At 35.3% G+C, this 20877-nt stretch overlaps 2 protein-coding genes across 2 annotated transcripts in view; one reads left to right on the top strand and one right to left on the bottom strand.

The window, feature by feature from the left end:
- LOC139747010 (rho family-interacting cell polarization regulator 2-like) overlaps positions 1-6281 on the bottom strand; it is a 205356-nt gene extending 199075 nt beyond the window's left edge. The window contains exon 1 of the mRNA XM_071658741.1: positions 6128-6281. The gene's annotated coding sequence lies outside the window, so the exon portion shown is untranslated. The remainder of the gene's footprint in view (positions 1-6127) is intronic.
- A 218-nt stretch (positions 6282-6499) lies between these two features.
- Positions 6500-20788, top strand: LOC139747096 (developmentally-regulated GTP-binding protein 2). The gene is made up of 8 exons (XM_071658914.1): positions 6500-6676; positions 8709-8866; positions 9718-9888; positions 11094-11237; positions 12567-12674; positions 13205-13362; positions 14292-14493; positions 15772-20788. The coding sequence occupies exons 1-8, from the start codon at positions 6613-6615 to the stop codon at positions 15859-15861; spliced, it is 1095 nt and encodes a 364-aa protein (XP_071515015.1). The 5' UTR covers positions 6500-6612; the 3' UTR covers positions 15862-20788.
- The last annotated feature ends 89 nt before the right edge of the window (positions 20789-20877 follow it).

Below are 20877 nucleotides of genomic sequence, written 5' to 3' on the forward strand. Positions count from 1 at the left end.
TGCATCAGTGTTTAGAGTTAACCAGCAGAGTTGAAATAGTCTTGTATATTATCAATTACATGATAGCGTTACGACAGTGAATGGTCGTGTATGCAGCGGGAGCGTGTATGGTCTTGGAGTAACCTTGAAAACCTGGTGTTTTATCTTATTGGTATCATTATAAATTTTTGTTCATTTGGTGGTTATAAGTTAGCGTTAAGGGCCTTTGATGACGTTGAGAGTAATTAGGCTTAAAATGCAAAAAAACAACCTACCTCACTTCCTCTCCATTACACATATCAACTACTATAGTTATACAAGACCATATGGAACCTAATATCTAGAATATTACAGCTTAAATTCTTATGCTATCCACGCACAAAACTTCTTAAATTAGTGAGACGCAAGATGAATGTGAGATTTTTAATGAATTGTTCTATTGTGCTCTCAAACCTACATTCGGAAATCTAACTACGTTATTCTGAAACTATCTAGAGCAGTTCTCGACAAATCTCATCATGTGCAGAGAAAACTAGATCCTATTATCTAAGCCTAGAAGAGTAGTATACAATTCGAAATTAATGCTTCGTAATCTTTGATAGACTTCCCATTTATTTAGTCCCAATGTTTTAAAATTTTATATATCAGAGATATTCCTATGAGTCCACGGGGAAAATGAAACACGATAAGTTCCCAAGTGCACTTTCGTGTAATAATCACATCATCAGGGGAGACACACGAGAAAAATATAAGTCAGTTGATATACATATCTGAGAGATATGAATTTTACCTATCACGTGTTTTTCAGTAGTATAGTAACATTCTACTTCATATTTTCTGTACGAAAGATGAATTACTTTCCTCTGAAGCAGGAAGGTTGACTACATATACATCCATTTTCGTACATTGGAAAGATCCTATTCTCAGATTCACTTTTCTCGTAACAGTTTGGGAAAATCTCATAAATTCTCGTTTAAGAAACATGAAGATTCACTCGTACATCTATTTTCCTCGGCAGCCACTGTGTCTCGTGGGGAAACTTGAAGTAAATTTCCCTGGAGCTGTGTGGTAGAACTTGGTCAGGCCAGCCATGGTATGGTGGCCACACCTCTGGCTGGACACGGGGAGGTTAGCGCCTCTCTCGCCACTGGACGTTTGAATTATAAAACAAACCTCCAGCTAACCCCACTCGCTGTTTCCTTGATTTTCTTGCTGTGTTAAAGCTGGTGATCTCATATGTACACCAAGGGAAGTGTATATATATATATATATATATATATATATATATATATATATATATATATATATATATATATATATATATATATAATGTGTGAGTGTGTGTTACAGAAACTAGTCTAATCATGGTGATAACATACATCCAAAATAATACATGCAAGTGTCTTATAACGCAACCTTATCAACACAGTGATAAACAGGCAGTAGTGTCTACACTAAAAAAAAGAATGTGAACATTTTTCTTATATACCATTCATAACATAAACTGATTCTTGGCATGGACGTAACCATCAGCATTAAAGTGTAACTGAATTATTTACATCACTACTATTCAAAATACGAGGCGATTCAGATCATATCTATGTACCAGTTGTAATAGTTTAGGAGCGTCTAGTTAGAATTATGACAACGATAACTTGCCCGTATCTCCCTCCCTGGTGATCTACATCTCGAAGGAAGAGTGAGAAGTTAGGACGCTGTGTAGCATCAAGCCTCGCCCAGCCAGGATGGGCTAAATTGGTCCAGGGTCGTTGCTTATTCGATGGATCAGCGACTGTCAGAGGCGAGCTGCCCTACGACCTGAGCCCTCCCTGTAGCCCCACCGTCAGCCAAAAGAGCTGTCTGGATTCAGAGCTCCTGTGCCAAATCAACAATTGGCAATGATAGAGATAGTGAGTGACTGTTCGTCTGTAAGCCCCTAAGCTACCATTTAGGGCTAACCTACCTGAACCACTCGGGCCTTATAAATTCAGTCTCTATCACCACAACAGTTACGAAAGTGCAGTCGCTCACCATTGGTGACCACTCACTTCACTCCACCTCTCCTCACACGACTGATCTAGACGCCTTACCGGTGCTCAGGTCTTGCCCCACGTCTCGCTTCACTGCAGGGAACCCTTCAATTATTAGCCGTCTCGCCACATCCCTACTGCAGATGCTTTTGCCTTACACTGCCGCGGCCTTGCTACCTTGTACTCCACATTGGCTTATGCCATACACAGGGTTATACTGAAACTTGAAATTATATTACACACTAGCCTATACTATACTAGCTTTTGTGTAGAGACGTATACTGTACTTTTTATTACACTGAGTGACGCAGTCCAATGATCACCACAACTTACATTTAGGATTATACCAAACTTGGCTGAGGAGGTTTGTATGACAGTGCCCACTGATTTAAAAGGGAACTCTGGTTTATGTCACATATCGGTTCTCCTGCATTATGGATTACACTGTAGAGTCATACCTCGTCCTGGTTAATATTGTATATTGCCTTATACTACGCTCTGGCTTATCCTATACATGTGTTTAAACCACACACTCATTCGTACTAAGCCCTGTCTTACGCCGTTCATTGCCTCTCTGTATTGTGAATTACACTTTAATTCACAATACAAGCTGGTTTTTACGAAGGCTGTAGTTTGCACTGTATAATGGCTTACACTCGATATTGTTTTAAATCAAGGGTTGGCTTAAATGATTTATTGGTTTGTACTTTGTCCTAAAGCATATTGTCTTTTAATATTGCTCCTCAATTCTAACATATCTCGCACAATTTTACCGTTACAGAGAATGTGGCAAGCAACTATATAGCAGAAAAGACTTTCCATCGTTTAGGTAATCTATTTTTCACATTTCTGATCAATAACAAATCCAGGTAAGCGAAACTGGAGCGAGAACGAACTCTGAGCAGCCAGGGAGATGGATTGCCGCCGAAGTTAGTCCACAAATTCGTCAGGTTAGGAGGAAACCACGCGAGGCAGCCACGCCCAAGAGCCGCACCAGTAACTCCTGCTGGTCCACATATTGACCTTTTATTGTATACATGCTAGGACTATGATATACATCATTCATGGCTTAGATATTCAAAATCTGCCTCCTCATTAATTTCACTGTGGATATGATATATAGTTTTCTCCCCCCTTAATATTTGATCGCTGTTTTCCGCTTTAGCGAAGTATTGCCGGGAAAAAGACGAAGGGCTTCATTGCTCATCTTTTTTCGATATATTCAAACTTGCCAGAGAAAAACTTGAAAATCTTGGGTGTCTTAGGACAGCATTTCCTGCTTTCTGAAGGCTACCATATAGCATTAAGGAGCAATCGGAGCCCTTACAATCTGAGCTTATAGAGCGTTTAGTAAGGACCAGCTCTGTATACATACATGCATATATATATATATATATATATATATATATATATATATATATATATATATATATATATATACAATAAAAACTATGCATAAATGCATAAACTGTTTGTACGTTCGTGTAATAGCTGCTATATTCCACACACTGACTCACACAAACAAATCTAATTAACAAATAAGCTTGGGTGTGGCACACAGGCGGCAACGGATTCTACCGGATGGCTAAGATGTACCAGTGTAAATTTACCTTGTTGTTCTTACACGTGAAGTGCAAAGAAAAAATAAAACTGGGTATGGGCTCTTGAGTTTCCATATTTGCACTTTATTTCGAGCGACTGTGGCAAACAGCTTCGCAAGAGTTGATATCAACTTTAGCGCACTAGTCCACTAATGTTTTCATTTGTTACACGTACTTTTTTTTTAATCATTCTATTTGAATATCAATCTCAGTGCTCTTAATAAACAGTTGGTGTCAAAATAAACTTGACAGATCATGCTAATATATCCAGACGTGTAAAGTGAAAATACGGTACGGCAAGAACGATCTCGGGAATGATTACAATCAATCATTGACTATGTCAGCCCGTACGACGAGGCTGTAGTACCTGGATGCGCTTCTCTATTATATCCATCTATTAAATTACGTAGCTGTTAGTCAAGTGATGCCACTCCCGTTCCTAGTTTTGCAAAATAATGTTTGGTGTGTGAACTTAGGATGCAACGTTCTAAATGGAGCCATAGTAACTGGAACATTTCTGTAAGAAAATCAATCAGATATTGGCACATTACTCTTTATCACCTGAAAACTTTCGTTAGAACAACACTGTTCATCATGGAGCAGCAAACGTATGTAACGTTTCAAATAGAAAACAAAACTCATGATCTGGTGACAACGTTTTATTGCAGGGTGGGAGCATTAATCGTATACTCTGCCGCACTGGAAAATACTGGCATTTTGATGGCTTCACCTTTGTCCTCAATGTGAACCTGTCACGTAATTCAACGGCGTGATAATTTTCACCCCATTTTCAACAACAAAAATATTTGGGTCCACCAGCGTATTCAGCCATATTTGAAGTAGACAACTTTATCAATAAACTGGCCTCACAAAAACATTCTTTTATTAAATCTGAATGATACAGACTATTGACAATCACTTACTTTACAGTTCTGATACTAGAACCCACAAACCAATCATACACGGGTTAAATCATACATCAAGTATGCCGAACTAAAAACTTAAAATACTACTCTCGTGATAAATAAAAGAGGAAATCATGCATGCAGTTTATTCAGATAAAGATATACAGAAGCTGCATACCACATACAGCATAGGAATTGTTAACCTAACAAATACAACTAAATCATGGAAGATCATTGTGCTATATTCATATCAACTATCAAAAGGACACATTACAGTTACTATTTTCAAGTGAAATAAATAAAAACAGAAGTCATATACTTTTTGAAAAAATAATTAACATATTCCTACAGCATAAAAGCTAACATCTAAAAATAATAGAAGCGTGGAAAAAGATAGAACACTATATATCATGCAGTAACAATTGACATCATTCTATAAGCAGATATATATATATATATATATATATATATATATATATATATATATATATATATATATCGAATGCACAACGAGGGTTTCTTAAATCACAACTGCTTTCGTGTGTATAATTACTTATATCAAAAATGTCTAAGAAAATAAGACATTTTAAACTCGTAAATGTAACACAGTTCTCTTAAACTTGTAATATTAATAAAGTTCTCTTAAACTGACTGCAATTCAACTGTAAAATTCATCCCGAATGATAAAAACTCTTTGTCACTGGTCGATACTATATATCATTGGAGAAATGATTTGGAAAACTGATCATTAAGTACGTCACCGTCTAACATCTACTGCATTACAAATCTAAAGTGCATTTTTCGTACATATATCCTGTTCTCCCATTGCCATACAGTGTATTCATGCCGCAAAATTCATTTTTTTTTTCTTTGAGAAAACACTAACAACCAGAAGTTACATTAAAATGGTAAAGCGTGCTCCAATGTACAAGTTCAAACATGTGCTACACTGCGCTAATTTAGTACTTATTGTGCTACAATGGACTAGTGACGATGATTTAAAGATCCTAAAAGCGTCTTACACTATCTAACACTACTGTATTTAACCTTATATTTAAACTTGTACGGGTTCTGGTCTTTACTAACTCTCAATAGTAAGTGTTAATCCTACGATTTAAATTCTAAGACTGTGAATAATACACTTTACTTCAAATTCATTCGCTGTCGGCTAAAGTAACATGTTCAATGTCAAAGGTGAACATGAACTGCAATTTTGGAACACCGTGGGGAGAACATGAAAACATAAATGCAAGCTTTGGGTACCTAAATTACTTTGAAGGCGCTAAAATATGCTAAATATTATACTGTAAAACACTTAATACATGCACCCCTGACTACAGCCTGACTGAGTGACATTTAAATCACAGACAGGAAAGTAAAATGCCTGATAATTTCATGCACAGTAAACATGTCAATGGAGCAAAAATAAGCTACAGCATATCAAAAATAAATCTTCCATATGTAACATAAAGCCGAGGCTGCGGATATGAAGACATGCTGGGCTGAAGTACCGAATTTCATAACCTCTTCCTGCTTAGGTGCACTTTATCATGCTACATTGATGATCATGGAACCCGTGTAAACAATATTCTTCAAAAACTGAACAGCTTACGCTTGTTTTCTCGCAGTGCAGGAGTGACGAACGTTATAAACTCTTCTCTCGTACCGATGTCCCGTGATAATACCAGGAATTACGCAATAATAATCCTTATTTTGAGTGTGGAGTAAGGAAGAGCGACCCCTCTTCCATCACGCAGCAGAAGACACTTGCGAGGCGCCACATGTCAGCGCCATCTGTTGCCGCCATTCCTCACTACATCACCGGCACAACCTCTTTAATTTCTTTAATGTTTATCTATGAAATATATCTCATACTGGAGGTACTAATGAATAATAACTGATATAGATATTTAAAACGATTTATATCCATATATTATATCATGGGATAGGAAGCCGAATAAAGATATATATTTATTATCAAAAATGTCGTGCCTAAGACTGCGGGGGAAGGAAAACAATCCTGACGAGCTACACATTAGTACTGGCTCTAAAATTATTTTCTCTGTGATTCCTGTACCTGACAGAAATTAATGCAAGATGGGTATCCTCGAAAGGATCGGAGAAATCGAAAAGGAGATCGCCCGGACCCAAAAGAATAAAGGTAAGGTTTATGATTAGTAAAAATCAGTGGTTTTGATTTATCGGGACTTGTCAGTGGAAAATGTGCTTCTACTCGGTAATAAAAGACTATTGTTATATTGATGGTTTGGTTGTATCAAAGCGTTGCTGGTTATGAGATATCCTAATAGAATTTGTACCAGAGTGCAGAGTACTTAACGATATTTGGGTTAATGGTAAACATGTGTTATTATTCCATCTGGTTAATGACTAGAAGGGTTTCTGGATTTCGTTAAATGTGTATGGAGTTTTTATGATGGATTCAAAATTAGATAAAGCTTTGTTATTTGATCCTTTAAGGAAAAAAAAATACTCAGGCATGCAGTTAGAAAAATGTTTACATTAGGTAATTTTTCGAAAGAGGACGTGCATGTTTTTGTTTACGTATCTTAATGAAAGTGGTGCCTCTGGGTTCTTTAAACTCTAGAGTTGATTCAGAGTTTGAGATTTTACCTGCAACATCTCCTATGCTTACAATTTTGCCATCATAAAGTGGGTAGGGCTTTGAAACAGGGAATTTGTGGCGTAGAAGCATTTTATACTAATTGTTTGGATTATATGGTATTGATTTGAACCACTTATATCAGAATAAATGTACAAGAATTATCGAATGTCCTCACACGTTGCAAAAGGACTTTAAGAATTTACTGCTTTGAGAATGGCTGAAGAGGAACCTCCACTTGGCACATCCAATTCTATAGACCTTTATTTATAAAGTTTGTTAACGTTTATACAGTGCAACTACATCCTTTATGAAAGGGTTGTAATGTAACTTGTTATTGGTTATATAATTTTCTAGTTTTAATGAGAAACTCATACCCTGTTCATCAACATATATGTCTTATCACATTGATTTTGCCATGTATCCTTATTTTAATGTTCTTAATCACTAGTAGTGCTCACATGGTTTGAGGTTTGTCAAAAGCTTATGGGTTTAACCAAATCCATGGTTTTTGCTCACTGTTTTATGCCTGTTTTAAAGACAAAATATGGGCAAAATCAGATTTAGATTTTTGGCCGCAGCTGCATAAACAGTTGTACACGTTTTCAGAAGCCAAGTACCCCTACCTCTCCTCCCCAGTAAACCTTGCTCCATCCCATCCCACTCCAGCACAACCTCACAATCTTATTACCATATTTTACAATAAGTTTCCTATGACTATCATCTGCATTACTTTTGATTTGGCAGCAGTCAGTGAATTAGATAATTTGAGGGATGATGTAAACAACCATGCTACGCCTCTTTCTCTTTTTCAGTAATTCTCACTCCGCCCCATCCTGCTCCACCACCATCATCACCCCATTTCTAGAAAGTAATCATTAGATATTTTCTAGATTATCAAATTAAATAGTTGAAAGCACCACCATGGATACGTTTATATATTTAAGAATAGGTTTGATAAATCCTTTGCTTCAAGTCCATGATAGACATTATTTATACCTCCTTAGGTACATGAAAAGTTTACAGGTATTTGTCATTGAATCATTTATATGTCCCTTTACTCAGCCATACTTATCTGTGAGTTTCTGACCTTTTCCTCTATTACAAACAGTCTTGAAAGGATTCCGTTGCCATTTGGATTCCTTTGTATTCCTACGTATCTTAATTGCAAGTTGGTAGTGCTGGAATCATATGCTGTTTCGAATTCTTATATGATTTTTCAATAATAGTGTGTAATATTTGAGTTTGATGGTTTTTATTATTGAGTGGAATTATTAGATTAAATATGCAAGTGCAGTTGGATTAAGAATAATCATCTTCCCCTGCACCAAATATTTTAATATAATTTGAAAACCTACTCTTTTTTTTTAATTTTTTTTCTTATTTGTAATGTGTGTATGCTCTCCTTTCTTACGGTATCCTGAAGGAATAAGAAAGAGATATTCATGGTATGTGTATAATATTGTGATTTATAAGTTTATCAGAAAACCAGTTGAATCAAGATTTGCAGTTAAAGGTTTGATCAAAGATCAAATAGAGTGTTCATAATTAGATTGATTTTCCATCTCCACAGCTACTGAGTATCACCTGGGTGTACTGAAGGCCAAACTTGCAAAGTATCGCACCCAACTTCTGGAACCTCAAGGAAAAAAAGAGAAGGGAGAGGGTTTTGATGTTATGAAAAGTGGTGATGCTAGAGTGGCACTCATTGGCTTCCCCTCTGTTGGCAAGGTTTGGACAGTTTGTTCCTTAGTAACTAATTATACTTGTATCTAGAATGGTTTTGTTGATTTCTTTTATTCAGGAAAATTACCAAAACTTTACGTATTTCACAGTGAATGAGTGTTGTCGGTAACATAAAGTGTGTGTTGTATAGAATTTTGAAACATGGACTTGTGGCCACAAGTCTGTTTCACATTAACACCTTGGGCATTGGTTAAAGATGTGTGTGATTAATGTGGAGAGGCTGTATACACCAGCTCCACCTCAGTAGGCTAGGAATGGAGTAATAATGACAGATAGAAACATTGCACATCATCAGCTCCTTGTTTAAAACAAACATTTATAAAACTGCATCATTACCGATATATCTTTTCTCGAAACATAGTTTTAAGTGCATTAGCTATGTTTATTTGTGGTTTTAAACAATTAGACAAGCAGACATGTGAAAAGTTCACATCAGAGGTACATGGTTATATTGTAAGTGAATGATCTGTCATACGCCCAGCCATCTATACTGTCTATTTTCTCCACTAACTAGAGGCCAGTTCATTTTATGATGTGGTTTTACAAATTCTCTATACCCATACAACTGCTTTGTTGGGTCCACTCATCAGTTTTCAAGTTGTTATTCCAGTACCCTCTGATTTTTTATTTTTTCAATGTACTTTTGATATTCATACCTCTTATTCAGTAAGGTTTTCTGCTGTATATACATTCTTCTCAGTGGCATCTGATCATGCTAGTACAACTTATCAGTAGCCAGAATATTGATGTGAATTAGCATTTTGACAGTTGCAAATACAAAATTCAGATATTTTCATATTTTATTGATTACTACAGTGGAATTTCTTTGCTTACAGTCCACTCTTTTAAGCACATTGACCAACACTCAAAGTGTGGCGGCATCTTATGAATTCACAACATTGACTTGCATCCCTGGAGTTATTGACTATAAAGGTGCCAATATCCAATTGCTGGATTTACCAGGTATCATTGAAGGTGCCTCTCAAGGAAAAGGAAGAGGCAGGCAGGTAAGGATTGTCATTTTATGATTCTCTCTCTCTCTCTCCTCAATAGTGACCTCCACACTGTCAGATAGCGTTATAAGTGAAGATGAGGTGTTACCATACTGCCTACTAGTAGTTACCACTTAAACGAAAATAACCTTTGTCAAGGCTGTATCGTCATTTGTAGACAATACAGAATACAGTCTCTTTGAATAACTACTCACTCCAAGGAGTCCATCATTTCTATGCTTCTGATTGAAGCCTCAGATCTATTAGAGTGTCATAAAAGAGGTCTTGGGTTGTTTAGTTGATAGTTAAGTAAAGATTTATTAAAATAGTCATGTAAAGTATATCACAGATTATGTAAAATTTAATTAGTGCAGTGTTAAAGCACATGATTGTACCCATGAAAAGATAGTAGTCATTTATAAGTTGGCCCTCTAAAAATTTTGAAGGAGCTTATGTTGTTAACATGATCCAGGTATTTATTTGCAGTATGTCCAACTTTGTTTAAGAGTTATGTGCTTTGGTTAGATTTTATTTTTGGGTTATATGCATATGGATTAAAAATCAGTGGGTGAGGCACAGACAAACTTATGTTTGTTGCCCATTTATTGACCAATCCCATAGGAGGACGAATAGCTGGCTGCCAGGCGAAGATTCAAGTCCAGGTCCACTGATTTATTGCCAGCATTGCTAATCGCTAATTTGTGGAGAATCATTTTATGAAAGTGATCATGAAATGTTGATTTCTGTTAAAATTTTGATGCACTCTTCTGATCTGAGAATATACTTCTATTATCAGTGAACTTTAGATGTTAAACTCTTCTAAACTTGGCTATTTGTTGTGGCTAAATATCTAGGTGAACCATTTGGCACAGGTGACTCCTTACAGTGAGTCATGATGGTGAATTTTTTTTTTTTCTCAAAATTCTTAACAGTCTTTGCCTTGAGATTAGATCATTTGTCTAAACCTATCGTCATTGCACGACCAAATTCTCACAGCTTGAGTTTCAAGTTTGATTTTTCCTTAGTAATTTTTTCTCCTTTTTTTTTATTATGCCATTCAAGTGTTTCATAAGGGCCTGTTTAACTTAATTACTGTACTTGACATAGACTGTAGTAACAAAGTTCCCTTTGTATTTTACAAATTCAAAGAGGGAGTGCTTTTTATATCCCATTAAGAGTAAAGAATGCTGTATGAAAACACAGTATTGTTAAATTTACAGGTTATTGCAGTGGCTCGAACAGCAGATTTAGTGATAATGATGGTGGATGTTACAAAAGGTGAAGTGCAAAAAGAACTTCTGACAGCAGAACTGGAAGCTGTTGGTATCAGACTGAATAAGAATAAGCCTGGCATTTATTTCAAGGTAAATGTGAAAAAATATGCTATTAGAATGATTTCCAGAATATTGTATTGTGTGAGTGCATTTTAGTCCATTTTATAAGAATGTTCCTGGGCTTATGTAATAATGATATAGAAACCACATAATATGATGTGTAGCATTAGAGATTCTCTGCCAGAAGGCTCTGATTGTTTAGTTTTAAACAGAAGTGTATTTTTTTATACGGGTATATTTTTACCCATCATCCAGAAGTTCTAGATGTGAAAATCAAAGTTACTAGATTTTCTTATTTTTTTTTGGACTAAATTAAATGTTTCCATTTTGTAAGCAAGGGTGATTCATGCAGAATCTTCTTTGTGTTCTTTTCCCCATACCATTAATGTATTTTTTTTTCATCTGCAGCTGTCATCTTTGTATCATATTCTTTGCTCCTTAATTGCTACTTATTTCTTTGCCTTATCTTGTGTTCCTTCCTCATCACTCCTGTATCCCCTCCATTATGTTTTCCTTTACTATGCTTCCAGTTACTTTAACATCACACGTGTTCTGATGCCATCACCCATGTTTCACAGACAGCACTTGTCATTTATCTTCAGGTTGAATCCATTAGATTTTGTAGGTATTGCAAATGAAAATATTAGATTTATGTAGGCCTTGAACATATCTAACATCCTGACATAGTTTGAAATGATCAAGATGAAAATCAAGAAAACATTTTGAATGTCATTGGGCAAATTTTGTCATGATGTATGGAAGGAAAGTTCAGTATCTAAGGGCAAAGATGGGTACGTTTGAAGGTACAGTAGACCCAACAACCAGAGTGTGTTGAGGTGGTTCAGATGTATGGAAAGAAGTGAAGAGAAACTGAACTGACAAAGGATCTGTTTCAGGACTCACGTGTGTAAAAGTAGGGGAACTAGAAGATAGGAGGATGGGGTGAAGGAGTCTTTTGGGCACTGGGACTTGAATAATCTGGAGAATGAGAGTATTGAATAGACTGTGTTGGATCAGTGAAGTATATGGAGAGGGTTAGTGCTGTCATTGAGTTAAGCAAGGGCATATGAAGCAGTCAAGATAATCCATGGAATATCTTGTAGGGCTTGGCTCTGATGGTAGGCACTGGTTTCAGCACATTTTATTGATAGATAGAGGGTAGATGTTTGCATATGAGGTTGTTTTTGTTCATACTACCACACTAAGTTAGAGGAAGCAGTTAGGTATATAAAAGAAAATGCCTCACAACCTAATATCAGTTTGTAGCTATGGTTTTTACCTAATCAGGCTCATTAAGTCTCTTTTATGTAGTTATTAAATGATTTTGGTTGATAATCTTCTAATATGTTTCTTTGACAGCAAAAGAAAGCTGGTGGCATAAAATTCAATGCAACTTGCACCCTAACAAAGATTGATGAGAAGATGGTACAGATGATACTTCATGAATACAAGATTTTCAATGCTGAGGTAAGTACAAGTTTCTGGCAGCCCACTCATCACAGTGTCTAGAAACAAGATAAGAAATGTATTATCTGGTACATTAAATCCTTTTTAGAAACAAGTTTTGGTTTGCAGGCCAAACTAGCATATTGGTCATCTTGAAATATGGAAGAGTTTAATTCCTTATATCAAGATAAATTTTGTGCTTGTTTAGCTCATGGAAATAGTTACCAGAAGCAAAGAAAAATGATTTGTTGTTTGAAAGTTGATGTAAGAAATTATAAGAGATTGAGTCATATTTATAGTAATATCAGTCAGACAATGTTGGAATGAAAGAGATAATTGTAAAAACATAGTAAGAGCATTTGGATTAAAGAATGATCAGGGATGTATTGACTTTCTGGGCTTTGGTCCCTTTAGTGTTTTGGGCCCTCTGGTTCTTGCCATTTCCTGATTTCAGGGCAAGAGGATTCAGCATGTGATGTAATTGAATATATAGATGGTACATTACATATTAGTCATGTTTTTTTGTGATGTCAATTAAAGTTATGTTTCAGGTCATCTTCAGAGAAGATTGTGCTGCAGATGAATTGATAGATGTCATATCTGGTAACCGTGTGTACATGCCTTGCTTATATATTTACAACAAGATTGATCAGGTGTCCATTGAAGAAGTTGACAGAGTTGCACACCAGCAACATTGTGTGGTTGTCAGGTACAGTTCAAACTGGTAGTTTCCTTCTCATAGTACTTCTGCATAAGTTTTCAGTAAGATGGCTCATATTGGTTTAGATAGAAATTTTATAATTTTACAGTAGAAAAAATTAGTTGATAAACATATTTATATAAGTATATGAAAATCAGATAACCAGAAGTGTACATCTGGTTTCCTCTTGCCGTAAAATGAAGCAAGCACTGCCAAGTTTGACCATCTGCATGATTCACTATAGAAAATTATGTCTGTCTGGTAACTTTGTTCCCATTTACTTTGGGTAGGTCATGTACATAGAGGCTCTCATCCTTTGTAGGAATCAATTTCACAAAACTTTGGACCTGTCCTCATCTTCCAGACTTCATGCTGGCAAAGTTGAGAGATGTCTATTTTGTAGTTAATATTTCATGGATTGTATAATTTCTGAAGTTTATACTTTTCATGATTGACTGGTCAGAGGATCTTTAGTTAGCATCTCTATTTATAGCATTTCCCACATAGTAAGGCATTGTTTATTAGTGTAATCTTTGATGAGTAAGAGTGGTAACTTGGTATTAAGGGATAAACCAGATTTCTTGACTTAGGAATCTAGTTATTTTGCATGTGATTTATAGCTTTTCATTAATAAGTTATATGATACTGTTGAAATTTGTCGAGGAAGCAGTGAGTAGAAGTATGAAGACTTTAGAAATGGGCTCTTCTACAAATTTAGAATTTATATCCAGTTTTTGAAATGATGTTTTCTTATTGATCAGGATCTAGTTTTTATCACTGATATGTATTTACACTGGATGATAGCCATTAGATGTAAGATGCTAAATCATGATATGTAATTCATTTTTAATGCTAAGGCAGGAAGTAGCTAATGGGTATGAAAGAATGATGTTTATCTACTGTAGATCATTAATTTTATTATTATTTTATATTTTTAGTTGTAATATGAAGCTGAACTTGGACTACCTTTTGGAACGGACATGGTTAGAGTTATCACTTCTTCGTATTTACACCAAGAAACCTGGAAGAGCACCAGATTTTGCTGATCCTATTATCCTTCGTGGGGGAGCTTCAGTGGAGCATGTTTGCCATTCTATTCATCGTTCTATTGTATCAGTCTTCAAATATGCACTAGTCTGGGTGAGTATATGTTTTATGTTATTCCTTGAATTGAAGGAAGAGTACATGATTATTTGAGATTTTCATGAATTCCTGTTAAGTATTTCGCTGATCAGTTTTCATGTTAATTTGCCCGTGCATGCTTTTCATTGAAATATCTTTAAGCTTCAATTGAAGATAGTGATGTAATAATGCTTTTGTCATTCTCTAAATGGATGTTATGTTTATGTTCATTAAGAAGTTAATGAATTAGATGTTTGGATTACAGCAATTCTTGGTGAGGAGTAGAGAGGATAGGAAGGGAAAAGAGGTTGTTTCAAACAGACGTTGACTTCAGCATGTAGTGGAGAATGTTTCCAGAAAAAAATAAGAAGTGATAAGTCATGGTTATCGATGGGGAAAGGTGCATGAAAATTGATTAGAATGGGGGTATTAAGAAATGTTTATTTACTTTGGGGTACATGAAACACAGCTTAATGCTCTTATAAAACAATAAACTGGATATATTAGTTGAGTGAGAGTGAAAAGTGTGAATTTTTTGGAGATAGATATAAGATTGCAGTCTGCTGTGTTATGTCACCATTGTTGTATGGATGGGGCTTTACATATGATGAAAGTGAGTTGGGGTAATTGCAGGTTACAGTTGAACCATAGTGGAAACAGAAGTGTTGCTATTATAGTTGCAGATAATATAATTCAGTTAGCCAAATCAAAACAATTAGCCAGAATATTTCGATGATGTCTGAAAGGGAAGTGTGATGAAAGTAGATACATGTAAGAACAAGTACTGTTTTATTGTAAATGTCGGTTATTGTTTACAATATCACTTTCTTTTGATTGCTGTTTTATGTGGGTGTAACCTGCTACCCATAGGTTGATACAGGGCATATGAAGTGTTCAAGATAAACCATGTAAACTGTGACTTTGCTCTGGTTTCAGTACATTTTACATGATAGCTAGAGAGTGGGCATTAATGGCAAAAGAGTGGCTGTGTATAAATGAGGTCATTGTTCATTTTCTTTCACAAGCTACTACTTGTGAAATACAATGATGCAAAACTAGAATCCTGTATATGGGACTCCTGCACCTTCAAGGCTGCACTCCATGTGATTTTAGGGTAAGGTGAGCTCCTCTGGGGTAAGAACTGCTAATGATAATGCAGTCTTGTCAAAGGTGACTTCTCACCCTTGGTGTACCTCTTGGTGGTGGAGTCTGAGAATACATTTGAGATGTTATAATCTATTATGTGCAACATCATTTTATTTCGTGAGAATTCAACATATTTATCTTTTATTTCAGGGTAAGAGTACAAAATTCAATCCCCAGCGGGTAGGTATTCATCACACTATGTCTGATGAAGATGTTATTCAGATTGTCACGAAGAAATAAATTATTTTATCATAGTTTGTTATTCCAAAATATTGTTAAGATATCATTTGTCATCTCTTCTTTCGGTAGGTTGCCTAACCTTGAATTATCAAAGTAATATTGGCAGTTCTTGAAAATAAGTTATTGCAAATTTATGATGATAAAGTTAGATCCTACCATCATCATCAAGTAGTTAGTCAAGAAGGATCCTAAATGGACTCATTTGTACATCTTTAGTTGTAAGAAGGAAAAAGTACCGGTTGAATTCATTGTCTTTCTGTCTTTTTTTTTGGTCTCATTGGCTAAATTTGGTCTTGGATGGGGAATTGAAAATATTTATAAAGTGTACTGGGAATGGTGTAGAGGAGATTTTTATACTATGGTATGCCATGAAGGTTAACCATTATATAATTGGCAAGATGAAAATGTTTCTTTCTTCATACTACCTTGCACGTCTTTTGTAATATATCAAGCAGCTGTTTATTAGAGACTCAGAAATTGCAAAACAACGCTCATATGAACAATAAGACAAGATAATTAGTCAGACGCTATTGTGAATAAAATATATTTTTTTTATTTACTTAACACTCCGTAATACAGTAAAAGCTTTACTGTCTGACTTTTAAGTAACCAGCTACTGTATCTAGAACTTCCAATAATTCCCAGTGCAAATGCATGTTGTAGCCAGTATTCATATTATTTTATCCAGCATGATTCAGCCTGCTGTCTGTGCTCACTGAATCAACATCAGAAGCTGCCGGGTAAAAAAATCAGGAAAATCTGAACTAAAGTAGCTAAGCCTCTTAATGTATGAATGGCTCATGTTGAAACAATCTCAACACAACACTTCACATAAGTTGTTTGTGTATATTTCCATATTACTTGTTTAAAGCTATTAGTATTATGGATACCTACAGAGGATCAGCACTTCTGAAAATTGATGCCAAAAGTTTTTCTTGTAAAATTTTGAGGAGAAACACTTCTGTAAGTAGCATATTTTCATGTTTGGCATTTTGTAGATGTGGTAGAGTCCAGATAATGAAGCTTTTCCTGTATTTTTCTTTTCATTCTGTGCTTTGTTTCATGCCCCATATTTGCCGACTTTGTCATTTATAGTACATGCCATTTCATCAGTGTACCCAGTTATATCATGCATACATTTTGCAACATTCACAACTGGGTTTCACATAGAGAATTTTCTTAGAGTATATTGGTTGCTAACCAACTCCATGTACTAAATATAAGATACCCAACAGTAGTGCTGGAAGTGAGTACTGCATAATCTTCACATTGGTGTGGGTGTCTTATAGAAAGTTGGGTGTTTCTGCACAGAAGTGAGAAATACAGAAGTTAAGGTACTTGGCCTTCTTCCTTGAACCCCACTGAAGCTTTTAGAGACATGGAAGAGGTCTTACCTTGAGCTTGATCTTCTGGGCCATTGACCTACTTGCCATATTCTTCCGAGCTCACAGGCTATTGGCATACTGTGATCTGACTCATACCAAACCTATGGGTGACTTTGTGTTGACTGGCATTGAGCCAAACCTGGGATTATTACATCAGGCAGAAATGTTATTGATCACTTATGCAGGCAAAATATAGGGAAAGTGAAACAGAGAAGTAGAAATAAAGGGAGACGGGGAAAGAGCAAAGAACAGGAAGGCAGGAAAATTGTTATCAAATCATAGCATGGAGTTGAATGCTTCAGTGCAGATTTGGTTAAAGAAAGTCACTGGATAAAAAATAGAAAAGGCAGTCCATTATGTCATTGCAGTGCATCCTTAGGTGATTGAGGCTAATGGGCTGACTACCTGTTTCATATTCTTATGAATACTTTAGTAGTATGAACTGTGTCATGAATTGATACAATAATATTTGTAAACCATTGATAATTGATAAAAGTAATTTTAAAGTTAGATTGCCAACAACCAAGATGACACCAACTTTTTGAAGAAATTATAATTTAACTCTTTTTACTACTAAAAGCTGCCTTTTACTGAAAGAACACTAGGGTAATATTGGATTGAGAATGCCCACACAAGTAATATAAAAGATATAATGATTGTCATAACTGTTGCGATAGCCTCTCAAAGCCTGTTTTCATAATTTCTTAAAAGATTTAGTATATGACATGTTAAGTTGTAGTGGGAGAAAACATTACTGTCATACTGTAAACCATAATTGCAGTGTCACCAGCATTGTACTCAAAGAACATGCTGAGCACTTTATAAGTACAAGTTCTGTTCAAGAGCTTATGCTTTTAATAAGATTTTTTTTGTCATTGCATAAGTTAGTAGTGCTGTCCAGTGTTACACTGAGAATGTATGACTTTAATTTGGGATGTTTTTCTAAATAATGTTCTATTTTACTAGTAAACGTCTTATGTCTTTCACACAAAGGGACCTTAGTGTACAGTTGGAAATTTTTGTATAGCAAACATCTAAATAACTTTTTCTGTGATGAAAGTAGGTAAAAGCTTTTATTAAGATTATTGCATTAGTAAAGAAGCTCAGGGGTACACACTAGAGGGGATGAAATTATTCATAGTTATCATGTAGAACATCGTGATGTGATTGAGGAGTTGAGAGTTGAAAAGAGATATATGTTCAGCCTAACAGGTGGAAGATCAAAGTTCAACGTTTATAAGCTTAAAAAGATGCAACAATATGTGACAACAATATTTAGTTTTATTTGCTAGGTAGTTGATATATCATTCATGGCATGCAGCTCAAAAAATCTATTATTGTTTATGATAAACAGTCGAGTTGATTTTTAAGGTGAAAGAGTTGTGACTTAGGTGTATGGTGAAGTTGAACATGTCCCCTGTTAGCATGTCTTAAAACAGAACTGAAAATTAAATAAAAGTTTCGAATACATTTTTCAGTTATTTCCTTAGTAATTATTAAGATTTTGATATTTTAGTATAATTGATTTACCATTGCTAAAGAAATTCTCTTTAGTGGACCTTGCAACTAGTGAGTATAGCCATACATAGGGATCAGAAGATAGTATAATGAAAATGCTGATGATGTATAGTCCTAATGGCCTGAAGGTACTGCAGGTCATTATCAGAGCCACATATTTGTTTTTGAAATTTCTAGTCATAGTTTGATGTTTTAAAGGCATGTATAGAGCAAACCACTTTCGTAACTAACAAGACATAGGGTTGTAATATGGCTGTGATGATTAATAGCTACTTTGATTCTCCACAGATGTAGACCAGGCACCCATAAATAGCTCAGTAAAGCCAATTCTATACTGAGAAAATGTAACTAGTCAGAGCAATCGTAAGTCCCAAGTATAATGGAATGACAGGTATGGGCTTCTCTCAGTAATCTAAGTGTTTGACATTCTGCAGAATAACATATTAGATATTTCCAGAATTGCAGATAAATGTTTTTATGACTTTCCAACTTAGTAAGATGATAAAACCTATTTCATGAATATGATACATTACTAAGATGAATAATGTAGTATAGTGTTTAGATTATTCTATAAATATAATCCATTTCCAGTAAGATAAACTGGATGTGCTTTGAAGAAGAAAGCAACCACACTCCCACTAACTGTGCTCCCAAATCTGTTAACACTTAGTAACCCTGTCAGGTCCATTAAGGATGAAGTGATAAAAGGATGGTTTTGGGTCACCAATAGATCTATATTTCTTTTATTTATTTATTTATTTATGTATCCCTGGGAATAGGGGAGAAAGAATACTACCCACATTTCTCCTGCATGTTGTAGAAGGTGACTTAAGAGAGGCAGGATCAGTGGGCTGGAAATCATCCCCTCCTGTATTATTTCTGTCCAAAAGAAAGGACAGAGGAAGGAGCTAAACAAGGATTTTTTCTCTAAGGCTCAGTTGTCTGTTCCAGGCACTACCTTATTAAGGCTGGATATGACAAACAGGTTTCAGAGATAGGAGATTTATTAATATATTTCTTATTCATTAGCTGTATAGTCCAATAATATATAATGTATTCTTGGTATTGATTTAGGAGAGAGAAGGTATATATTATTTCCTTTCTATTGGTTAGGGAATTCTGCTTCATTTGTAACATTATTATACAATACGACACCAGGACCCCTTTCATGGGGATCTTACAGCCTCGAGGCTGCAACCCAGTTTAGAGCAGGGAAATAATGAAATCCTTTGGAGTAGGAAGAACTTGACAAGACCGTATTCCTTTCCGTCCACTGATGATGGTACATTCTTGCTGGAGGTGGCATTTTCCATGGTGTAACCACTAGCTGGTGGTGTTCAGCAAACCCTTCATCTGTGTCTTTCCCAGATCATATCAGTACTTATGTCATTTTGCAGCTGTTTTCACAGAAACAGGAGTTGAAGAAATTTATATCTTTGAGCGATTTAGTTGAAAAGAGGTTCAGGAGACTCTTTCATTCTTTTTTCTTCATCCTTCTTGAATCATTTCCATCAGTATGAGAAATTTGTTATATGCATTGTATTATACCAGGGTTTTATTGGACATGCTTCCTTAACAGAGAGTATTCTTTGAAGTGCAAACGATAGGATTGTACCCTGTACGTGATGGAATTGTTTATTAATTTTCTAAAATAATCCGTATATTTTACAAAAGTTTTAATGCTACAAGTATTTCCATATGTGGTACAATCAGTGGTTCAAGAAATTAAGTACATTAAAAAATCCTTTATAATCGTGTAGATTTCATTAATTATTCATTGAAAAAATGTACACTGTACTTGGAGGAAAAAATTCACTTATGAAATGTAACTTGCAAGATTGGTTGTTTACCGAGGAAAACGTTTTTGAAATTTTTACACTTGTGCCTTTTTCATCATGCATTACATAGGGCTCATTGAAGTTGCCTTTAAGTGTAATTTTTACTATCCAACTCACTTATACAGTGATATTTTTCTGCTGCAAGGTTTGTTGGATCTGTATGAAATAAAATTTTTGTACCACAAATGCCTTTTTCTGGTATACATTCATATATACTAATATTGCTGACGATAGACCAAAGGCAATGTTGAATTAGATAACTGGTCAGCTGGATG

This window comes from Panulirus ornatus, chromosome 67 (assembly GCF_036320965.1).
Source record: "Panulirus ornatus isolate Po-2019 chromosome 67, ASM3632096v1, whole genome shotgun sequence".
In the NCBI taxonomy this organism is placed as follows: domain Eukaryota; kingdom Metazoa; phylum Arthropoda; class Malacostraca; order Decapoda; family Palinuridae; genus Panulirus; species Panulirus ornatus.

Bases quoted from the DNA above. Each gene is read 5' to 3' on its own strand.
- LOC139747096 (XM_071658914.1), top strand. From the start codon at position 6,613: ATGGGTATCCTCGAAAGGATCGGAGAAATCGAAAAGGAGATCGCCCGG. The intron at 11,238-12,566 runs GTAAATGTGAAA...TTTCTTTGACAG, and splicing joins AGCCTGGCATTTATTTCAAG to CAAAAGAAAGCTGGTGGCAT. The intron at 12,675-13,204 runs GTAAGTACAAGT...GTTATGTTTCAG, and splicing joins ACAAGATTTTCAATGCTGAG to GTCATCTTCAGAGAAGATTG.